Genomic DNA, 10945 nt, shown 5'->3' on the forward strand with positions numbered 1-10945 from the left:
ATGAACTGTATGGAGTTTGAGTTTATTTAGTAACATGACTAGAATTCCACTAGTCACACTTGGAAAAAAAATCTTAACAAACAATAGTATATTTCAAGGAAAAAAAGTGCTCTCATGTTTGGAATGACAAGGCATAATGTCACACACAACTCCACAGCATACCTGAAATATAACTACAGCTTTGTCACCTGTTACATTCCTGTCCCTGCTTTTCTTGCTTCCAGCTTCTCAGCCTTCTTTCTGCTGCTTTAGGTGTCCCAAAGATCCTCTTCCCACTTGAAAATGTGAAGAACTTAAATGGACTTGCACAGCATGGCTTTGAAAATACATTACGAACATATAAACTGTCTCTGGTTTTGGGTTGTTACTGTTTTTGTTGCAGATCATCTCTGCTTCCTGACTATTCCGTAGGCTACTGAGGACTACCCATGCATGTTAGATACTCAGGAAGAACTAAGCTGCTGCTGTTCAGGAAATGGATGAGAACATAACGGTAGCAAAACAGCACAGGAAGATTGTGTGGCAGATCTTGACATTTTTTGAATATAATAAAACTGGTACATGGTCCTAGTTTGTCCAGCCAGCCTCAAACAGGTAGAGATTTCATCCTTCTGATTCCTCCCACATGCCTGCTATTAAGTATCGCAATAAACAGGCCTCTTCATGAAAACTGTGTCAACATATTGAGACAGAATTCCAGATGGATATCATGTTCAGGTTCATAGCAATTACATGTAAGGCAAATATCTAAAACACAGAAGTTTTTATTCAAAAATCTTAACATGCTTAGCAGTGCCCTGTGTTCCTTGTGCTTTTTTTAGGCAAGACAGAGCTTCAATTAATGTGACCGTCTCCTCCTACAATCATCTCTTTTGGTCTCATTCCTAAGAAATCCTTCAAGGAAGCCACAGTGCTTTATCTCTCCCTTTGCTTTTGTCAACAACCTCCCTGACTCATTCTGCCACCTACTGAAAACTAAGTAGTTAAAAGTGACCAGAAATACAAGTCAGGTGTCACAGGGCAAAGTACAGGCAGTTTTCAAAAAGGAAAAACCTAGGCTATGTTAATTTAAAATGTACAAAATTGTGAATGCCTTTAGTCAGAACTGCTGCTGGCTTGTGGACTTCTCTTTAGTGTGACTTCTGTCACCTCTTAGTCATGCCTGAGTTTAGGGGTGACAGCAGTATAAATACGATTGACAGTATCTCAGCATTCACTGATCATGTACATGCAAGAATACATTTTAGTGCTAAAATAAGAGGGTCTAATCTGAAAATGGAATGGGCTCATGGCAGAATTTTGAACCTTACTAGCTCTGCAGGAGTAGAATTCTAGGAATAGAGTTTAAAATGTCAGTAGCTGATTTTGCTGTCAGAAGCAAGAACTCTTCTCTTCTAGTTTTTATATACAGGAGTTATTTAAAGAAATAACTTTAAAGTTTATCCCACAATAAATGACTGCTGCCTCTTAAAATTCACCACAATTACATAGAGATATTTTTGTAGGATTTCGGAAGCAGTTTTAAATTTTCTTGGCAGTAGAGTTTTGATTATCTGATATTGCTTTACTGTAGCATTTAACAACGGAAGCAGCATGCAAGTCTCAGGTTTCTGCCTTAAGCAAGTCTCTTGTGAAAATAGAAGAGCTTAAAAACATATATTGCGGGAGAGTATACTTGCAAATCTCACATCTACACAAGAACTTCGCATTAAACTAGATGCAGTCAAAGAACGATTAAATCAGCAGTTAACTTACACAGCAGAGAAAGTAGAAAGGGTATGTGAAATCTACTAGAAAAATATGTTGGTGTTAACATTATACTTAAGGGATATAAATCGACTTTGGGATCTAGAATGATCAAAGAAATCCCTATTGATGATTAGTGTTTCAATTTTTTGAATGTTTAATTTGGCCTTCCTCAGGGGCTTGCTCCTCAGAGGGTGGATGCTGTATATTATTTGAAAAGCTCACTGCTTTGCAAGGTTTTACTATGAATACTTAAAAGTGAGGACTTAAAATTACTCGTTGTTTTCTTGAAAGATGTCTGGATTTTACATCTAGTCACTAAGTAAGCAGAATAGCTGGAGTACTTTTTAGCAAAGAAACTTGACATGGACTTTAAAATGCTTGACTGTTTTAGGAAGCATCAATATCTCTTTAATAATCTCTCTTCAATTTCCCTTGAAAATCAATTTCTGTTGACCTTGATTTTTACAAAAAGTACAAAATTAATGTTTGATAGGCAAATTTTTAAATACTCAGCTTGGATAAACTCTGAAAAATGGTTCATACATACTCATTACTCAGATATTTTCAGTATGATTCTATCACTGTCCTGTCCGTTCTCTGCTCCAGCTGAGATAATTTCTTGTTCTTTACAGGCTTCCAGCATTCTCTTTTGACCTTTATGCTTTCTCCATACACCATGGGTAAAGCTGCTGTTTGACAGTTGGTTATTTGTTCCAGCCAAATGTGTGTGATGTCTTTTATATGGTTGTGGAATCCTCCATGATGCTTTCAATAGGGAAGATTTCCAGCACATGATGTTTGTCTGAAGCTTTTGTGAGATCTGATATTACTAAACCTTCCTGGATCGTTCTGTGAGATTGTCAGTGAAGGGGCTTGCTGGCACTGTGGAGAGCAGCAATAGTTTCAGGGGAGACAAATGCAGAAATGCAGTTAGAGAGTTGGAGAAAAGTCTGAAGTCAGGAAACTTTCACTAATTTTTTCATACCTGTCAACCAGTAGTCTTTCATGAGCCGTGTATAACCTTCAGATAGGGTTCTTATTTTACATAGTATTCCAATGCAGAAATCTGCATTACTAGATTGCAGCATATGTCTATTCAGAAGTGGAAATCAAAGCTGATGCTGAGTAATATTGTTCTTTCAGTGTTTCTATTACCGTTTATTTTCCTATAATTTATGCTGTCTACAGTTTTCAGTATTCTTTTGTTCTGAAACACAAAAGTAGAATATCAAAACTGTTTATAGGCAAAGGAACTGATTTTTGATTGACAGTAGAAAATTGGATCTTTCAGACTAAAGATACTTTTAGTTTAGTTTGGTAAAACCAAATCATTTGAGTTTTGCTTTGGAAAGTGAAAAATGCTTTTTTCTGCTTTTTCTTCTTTTTTCTTTCCCTTTCTTTCCCTTTCTTTCCCTTTCTTTCCCTTTCTTTCCCTTTCTTTCCCTTTCTTTCCCTTTCTTTCCCTTTCTTTCCCTTTCTTTCCCTTTCTTTCCCTTTCTTTCCCTTTCTTTCCCTTTCTTTCCCTTTCTTTCCCTTTCTTTCCCTTTCTTTCCCTTTCTTTCCCTTTCTTTCCCTTTCTTTCCCTTTCTTTCCCTTTCTTTCCCTTTCTTTCCCTTGTCTTTTTTATCTTTTTTTTTTTTTTTTTTTTTTCCCCTGTTGGCCTATGACCTGAGTTATCTCAGTATCTTCCTGGTTTGAACACACAAATGGTTATCCTCTGAAAATTCTGAAGAATGTGCTGGAGAGGTGGGGTGTTTGCTAAGATGTCTCGGTTCGTAGATTTACTATGACCTTTGGGTGAGAATTATTGTGCTTAATGTAAACTAGGCTTGAGTAAAATACAGATAAAAACGCTCGCAGTACCCCAAATGGACTCAGTTAGACATACTAAAATGCATACATGAAAAGATGAAGGAAAAATAGCATCTAGTTTACTTACACCAAGATTAAAACAGACAGTTTTCTGTGTCTCTGTAGCTGACTCAATACAGATTTTCCTGACTCGCCATCTCTGGGATTTTTTTTTTTTTTCCTTTTTGTGTAGTTATGTCTCAGGTACGTCCATTGTTCCCTTTTCAGTGGAACATACCAGGGTCTATGGGTATTCTTCTTTTTTAGGTTCCCTCAAGATATATAGATGCTTAATCTTGTTTTGGATTTTATTCATTTTCCCTTTCCCCCCAAATTTATTCTTGATGCTCCTTTAAGTAAAATAAGTGTAATCTCACTCTGCTGGAGATGCAGATACTGGTTTGTTATACCAGGTGTCATTTCCTGCATGTAAATGGTTAATCAGTAGTTTCTTGCCTCAACAAAATGTAGAACTTCCCTCTTCTTTAATGATTCTGTTGACAGTCTGTATCCATTGATCCATGTATTTCACAGCATTTTGTCATTTCTATCAAGCACATTTATATTCTGACATATACATTGGGTGAATTTATAAATCTGACACAGGATTTTGACTGAGGGCAAATATAACACTAATCATCCATCTTGGAGCGAGAACAAATTTTGGTCATTGATTCCAGACTTCCTTTTTTCTTTTTCTCTTTTTTTTTTTTTAAAAAAAAATGGTTATCATAATAGATACGTAAAACTTTAAATTATTTGTTTAGCTGCACAGCAAGTGTGAGTCATCCCATTCTGAAATAGAGCTGCTGAGAAAACAACTGGGAAATGAAAGAGCATCAATGAAAAACCTGGAATCTTTGCTTGTGTCCAGTCGTGAGAAAGAATTTCAGTCACAGATAGCAAAGCAAGAAAAAGACTCTGAAATTCAGCTTCTTAAGGAACAGCTTTCTTTAGCAGAAAATAAACTGTGAGTAAATGACCAGGAGACTATCGCAGGTTTTTTCATTCTTCCCAAGTGTATATACACACAGATGGTTTTATATCTAGCTGCATTTTCAAATGGCCAATGTACCTTGGTTACTTTAACGGTAGAAGATACCAAAACCCTGCTTCTGATTCCTCAGCTATACCCTAATAGACTTTTCTGTGTAGTGTTATATTTTACTCCAAAAACCGTTCTTAATCTCAATTGCATGGTATAGCTGCCCTTTTAATTTTGGATAATTATATTTGGTAACATACTTGGAAGATTATAGTTGCTATCTAATTAAAGTGTATGGACTTTACAGTGCTGTGCAGAGTCAAGATTTTACTCAGCTCAGAAACAGAGCAGCTCAGCTAGAGTCGGAACTGGATATCACCAAAAGACAGCTGGGGACTGAGCGCTTTGAAAGGCAAGTATATGTTTTTGTATTGTGCCTCCTGCATCTAATTGGGGTGAAACACAATATAGTACTAAGACTTAGACTTAGACTAATCAGTAGGAAAAACAGCAAAGTTTGGTTTTGCTCTGCTGTACATCTCCTGTGTGTTCGGAGGCTATCATGTCACTGAATTCAGTCTGTGTAGCCGTTATACGTGCTGTCTAAATTAGTTGTCTAGGTTCCCTTTATAGCCAGTGGAACGAGACAGTGAGATAAACTGCCCTCTAGAATTGCCCGTTTTAGGATGGGATGGGTCACTTTCAGGAAGATGCTCGTCTGTCTTCACTTAGTGATGCTTGATCTATAGTGAGAGTCTAGGTGAGTAGTTGGCTAGACAAGTGATTTATAGACTACTAGTTGTGCGCTATGAATGGCTACCTTTTGGCTACACCTGTACTAGTGAACTAAACCAGGTCAGAGCATTGACTTGAGAGGTCTACACAACTGTATACTTGTCCATACAGTTTAATTGTTAGTACACACGCTGGAATGATTTTAGCCCATACCAACCCGCCTTCTCCCAGGTACTGCTTGGGGCACAGAAGGTACTAGGGATGGTTCCCAAATGGCAGTGTGGCCAAAGTAAATTTTTTTTTGGGGGGGGGAGGCGAGGCGGGGGGAAAGGAGTTTAACGATATGTACAAGCTGTTTCATATGGTTTGGCCACAGTACCAGAGAGCAGTCCCTGGCCTGCTTCATGAGTTATTTTATCTACGTAGTCTTGGTGTCTTAAATAGTTTTCTTATCTGTGAAACAACAGTACTTGTCTATTTCATGGATGTATTGAGGATAAAATATTACAGGGTTGGGCATTATTTTCGGTATGTAAAACAGATGGCTAAAAGAAGCAGAGTGATGTGATTACAGCACAGGTTTGAGAATCAGGTGTCTTGTTTAATTGTAGTAAATATTACTTTGTTGATGCTCTGTTCTCTCATAAGTAAGGATGAGGGTTTTGGAGGGGGCATCTCTATACCTGAGGTTAGGTCTTTTAAAGATAGATTTCTTAAATGTCTCAGTGTATGTTTCAGTTGCAAATTTGATTCTCCTTTACCCTGAAGTCATGGCAAAAACTGCAAAAACTTTGGGTTAGATGTGCAAGTCAGTTTAAAAGGTGGCATCATTTGTGCTTCTTCAGCTGCACAGAATATCCACCAGCTCCGGGGCACTTTAGGTAGACTCTAGTCCACTGGCCTTGCCAACTCAAACAGTACAAGAATACCGCAAGCAGCACTGTTCTTACATTGCTGATTTTAGTGATTGTCCTTATGTTGCAGACTTGTGAATAACCTTAAAATTAGGCTCTTCCTGCCTGGCAATTTTTACAATTTTTAGAGTTTAACCTGCAGCAACCATGGCTAGCTTCTGTCTTTCGGGGAAAATAGAGACAAGGGATATGTAGAACTAAATCTGAGTAAAGGAGTAATACAGAGAGAGTCACTAATCTCTCTTTCAGAGAAGTATATGATGAATGCCACATCTCCTTTTAAAATAAAACAAAATTAAAAAGCCAACAATCTTAAATAGGAAAAAAAAAAAAGATGGTAATGACTATGAGATCATTTTGATGATTTTTGAAAAGCGTTTAGTCTGACTCTAAAATAATGTTTATTTAGGGAACGTGCTGTACAGGAGCTTCGACGCCAGAATCATACAATCTCGTATCAGTTAAGCTCTATGTTAAGAACATCATCACCTGAACATTCCCATCATCGATCTCCTCATTGGTCTCTGGACTGGTCCCTGGAAGAGTAAGTGGTTTAACAACATTTAAGTTCCAAATGCTGCGGGGGGGATAAAAATAAAAGGATGAACTCTAATGTTTCTTGTTGAAATATTGGCCGAATTCCATGGAATTACATTGCTCCAAGAAAAGTTACAAGAAGATTCAGGACCACAATCTTTTGATGATACTTCTTTTGTTTTGTTTTATTGAGTTGTATCAAAACTATATGGTTAATAGCAACTACTTGCACCGGGATCCTACAGTCATAAATTCTTAAAACAGTAATAGAAATAATGCTACAGAAAGTCTCTACTTGATTTGCCACCGTATTGTGCAGGTGTAGATGTAAATATTTTCATCTTTCCTACATAAAAGCTCACAACTATCCAGCCTTTCTTCTTGTCGTAGTTTTCAGAATAGTTTTTACTCTGTATATGCGCATTTTTTACAAGAAACATAAATGCATTCTAAAAGTCTTCAAATACTTGTAACCCTGAGGAAGAGCAAGCCCAGCTTTCCTTTCAACAGTCAGTGAAATGGAGCCTCCACAATATACAGCTACTCCCCGTCAGTTTCGGTCTCAGCTTAGTTCCATATTTGGTAGCTGCATGCTTGCTGTGTCACACTTTTTTGGTAGACTGATGGCAGCATGCATTAAAAAAAAATTGCCAGTTGAGAGGGGGGAAATTCTCAATTAATGACTTGGAATAGTTTCTGCTTTTGAGATGGTTATGTACTTCCAAGCTGAATTTTGTTAATACTTTGATAACTGAGATTATTACCTTTGGCACTTGATTAATCTTTGTTACCAAAGGCTCCTCTAAGTACATAGGTCCTAAGAATACGAGATAAGTTTCCTCAGGTCAGTGAGCTGGTGCTGGTGCCCTTAGCAGGAAAACACAGCTGTGCAAGACAGTGATTTTGTAGCTATTGCCAGTCCTTGATAGCAAGTGCAGGGAGTCTTCATTCCTCCGATAGAACTGCGTCCACTCCTCCTTCGCCTGACTACGGCGTAGCTCTTAAATTTGTTGAAAAATGCATTGTATCATTTGGAATGGTTTAATTTATTTTTAATTACCATAACACTCTTCTATTTTTGATACCGTATAAAGAAAAGGGGGATCAATCCATGTAGTCACCACACTGATACTAACAATTATGGTGCTTTTTCTATTTGTATCACCCCCTTTTCAGGGTGATAGCATTCCTTTCTAATTAGTAAACTTCTGGCTAAATACCAAATCAAGACTAATCTTCTACAAACTAGATTATGAATTTAACTCCTTTCTTGTTTGCTTTTTGGGTTTTGTGGGGTTTGTTTGTTTGTTTGTTTTTTCTCCTGGCTGGCCTGATGTGGTATGATTTTCTTTTGCACATTCCTGAGTTTACGTATGTCTAAAAATGAAACATGTGAGCCAAGTATAAATACTTTGTTTCCTTAAAATCTTCAGCTGGATTAAGCTAAATCTTTCTCAATTAAATCAATGTAGCTTTTGAGTGCAAATTAACTCAATTTTTTTCTGCTTAATTACTTTCCATTTTTGAGTGCTCAAGATACTAATACAATTCATCACTTTTTTCCTCATCCAGCTCTTTGTTATACTTTCTTGGCTAAGTGGGAAGAACTAGGGTTGCTCCAGACTTACTTACTTTGTTATTTATACTAAATGGTTTTCATTAAATAATAAAATATACGAAATTTTGTTTTCATTAAAAAAACCTATGCAATAAAAACTGAAACTTCGGCAGTCTGTGCTGTGTTTTAAATGCTTAACTGGAAAGAATCTGTCAGGTTTGTGTAGTGTGGTGATACAGCGATGAATAAAATAGCCTGTTTGATAAGGTTGTCCTGAGATAGAGCAAAGATCTGCATCTGGATCTGTCTGCTTTGTTTAAGTGATTTACATTTGATTTACCGATGTCTGGGTGAGTGCTCTAATGTCCAGAATGCTAAAGTTCTTGATAAATTTTATGTCAAGAACTTTGAGTCTGTATCAAGAAAAAGATGGAATAGTAGAAATGTCTGAAATATTTATGGATGATGAAATAATTTCCCTCACCGCTAACTCTAGAAAGATTCAGAAAAATTCATTGAGATCATAATGAAAGAAAAACCAATGTAAAGTATGGCTTGACAGAGAGTAAAAACAAAAATATTAATGCAAATATTTGGGTGTAATCATGAGCAGAATCACAGAATTAAGACTTTTAAAATAGATATGTGGGGAATTGATGAAACACAATCTAGGTGTACGTTCCTGTTGGATTTAAAGCAGAACGGTACTAGAAATAATCCTTCGGGAGGTGAATTTTCATTTTTCAATTGCCTGAAGATAACTTACAAGGGATTGAAAAAGATACTGTAGAAACAACTATTCATTGGTAGAGAGGCTTCTTCCACAGCTAATGTCCGACTCTGCAGTACATGAAGTATAACGAGATAGCAGTGCTGGAATCACCATTAATACCCTTCCTCCTGTACAGTGTTTCGGTGCTATTTTAGCAGACAGACTGTGATGGGAGATGAGGCAGACAGTCACCTTTTTATTTAATTGAGAACGTGATATCAGAAGTCAATTGGACAGTAACTTTTTCTTATTCTTCCATCTTCCTCTCTGCCTTTATTGCACCAGACTCCTTGTTTCAGTAAAGTGAAAAGGATGTGCCTTGTGGTTTGTCTTGCAGAGCTAGTGGGAAAGACATTTTCTGTCTGATTTTCTTAAGTGATATGAGTCCAAAGCTTGCCTTTCACTTCAGAGAGCATTATAGCCCTTTTGTACAATAAAATCTAATCCTTCAAATGATCTGGATTGACTTGAAGAGACTGGGAAGCCTGCTCAAAGTGCTTTCAGAGTCAAAACCTTAAAATTTTGCACATGGAAACATCAGAATGTATTGCTGTATTCACTGAACGTGAAACAAATTAGATTTCTTTTTCTTTCTAGGAATTCTTGTTTCAAGGCCTTACAATATTATATTCACGATGGCTTGTGAAGACTCTGCACACCATCTAGAAAGAGTTCAAGTTTAATGATCATTTAATTATAATTTTTCCCTGCTGAATGCTAAATTTCATTAAATCTATTTCACAAATGCTTACACAGGTTTTCATCACTCTTAATGTTGTTCAGTGGGAAGAAATCAGTCCAGATAGCTTCCTCTCCCACCCGTCTCCCAGCTCTTGTGTTATTAGGAGATGGCCCACAGGAAAAAAACCCACAAGTTCCATTGACTTTACTGACAGTGTGCTTTTATTTTAAAAGTGTGCATTATTTTAAAAGGTTATCGATATAACTGAAAAAAGGGAAAGAAAATAACAATGTGAAACTTTATTGGGGGGAAGTGTCTATATTCAGGTGTTATGATTTGGATGTATTTTTGCTGAACTATGTCAGTATTATGCTTGAGAGAATGCTGTGCCATTCCAAGACAGGAAGAGCTTGGGGTTTTTTTCCCCCCTTCAAACCTGACTGACTTATTAATTTGGATAAATAAGATAGTAATGCCAGCAGATACCAGTGTTTCAATACCCATCTATGAACGTATGTATTTTTCTTTATGTTTTCATACACACTGGAGGTGTGTTCCAACTTCTAAGAATTTCATTAAAACTGCATGAAGTTTCTACTTAGAGTTCTTTAATATGAGTGAGTACTGTTTGGTGATAGTTATTGACACTTAAACTTGCTCAGAATTTCTGCACTTTGTCATAACATTTGTCTATGATGTTCTATATTCTCACACTTTAAATGCAAGAGAAAATGTAAAATTCTCTCCTATAAATCGTCTGGGAAATCTGTACTTCCGTATTTGGAAATAGAGAAGTAATTCCTGTTTAATTCATTTAAATTATCCAGTTTTTTAATAGATTCATCCTTCTTGCTGTCTTCATAAAAGAATTTTAAAAAAGGTCTCCAGTTTATTTTTGAAAGCAAAGGCATGTTGGTCACGGTAATGGTTTAAATGTACATCTTGCATATATGTTCCTTCATATGAATTTGGTTTGTGATAACGTGACTACTAGACATTAACATTCATATTTGAGTAATGATTAAAGGGAGCATAACCCATATGGATGCTCCTGCCTTTTAAAACCTGTTGATATGAGCTGTAGATATGATTCTAAGTTACTTTTTAGGAACAGGTAGCTTTAAAAAGCCTGTAAAAGTATTTTTTTGATGAATAATGTAAA

The 10945-nt window shown here is 36.5% G+C and overlaps 1 protein-coding gene across 1 annotated transcript in view; it reads left to right on the plus strand.

Annotated features, from left to right (window-relative positions):
- TSGA10 (testis specific 10) overlaps positions 1-6782 on the plus strand; it is a gene marked incomplete at both ends in the record, with an annotated part of 29433 nt that extends 22651 nt beyond the window's left edge. Inside the window, 5 exon segments of the mRNA XM_082336238.1 lie at positions 1574-1660; positions 1663-1776; positions 4368-4570; positions 4893-4997; positions 6644-6782. Coding sequence (XP_082192364.1) covers positions 1574-1660; positions 1663-1776; positions 4368-4570; positions 4893-4997; positions 6644-6782 — 648 coding nt within the window.
- Between the last annotated feature and the right edge of the window lie 4163 nt (positions 6783-10945).

Source organism: Platalea leucorodia (genome assembly GCF_965183815.1).
Source record: "Platalea leucorodia genome assembly, chromosome: 2".
NCBI classification, from domain to species: Eukaryota; Metazoa; Chordata; class Aves; order Pelecaniformes; family Threskiornithidae; genus Platalea; species Platalea leucorodia.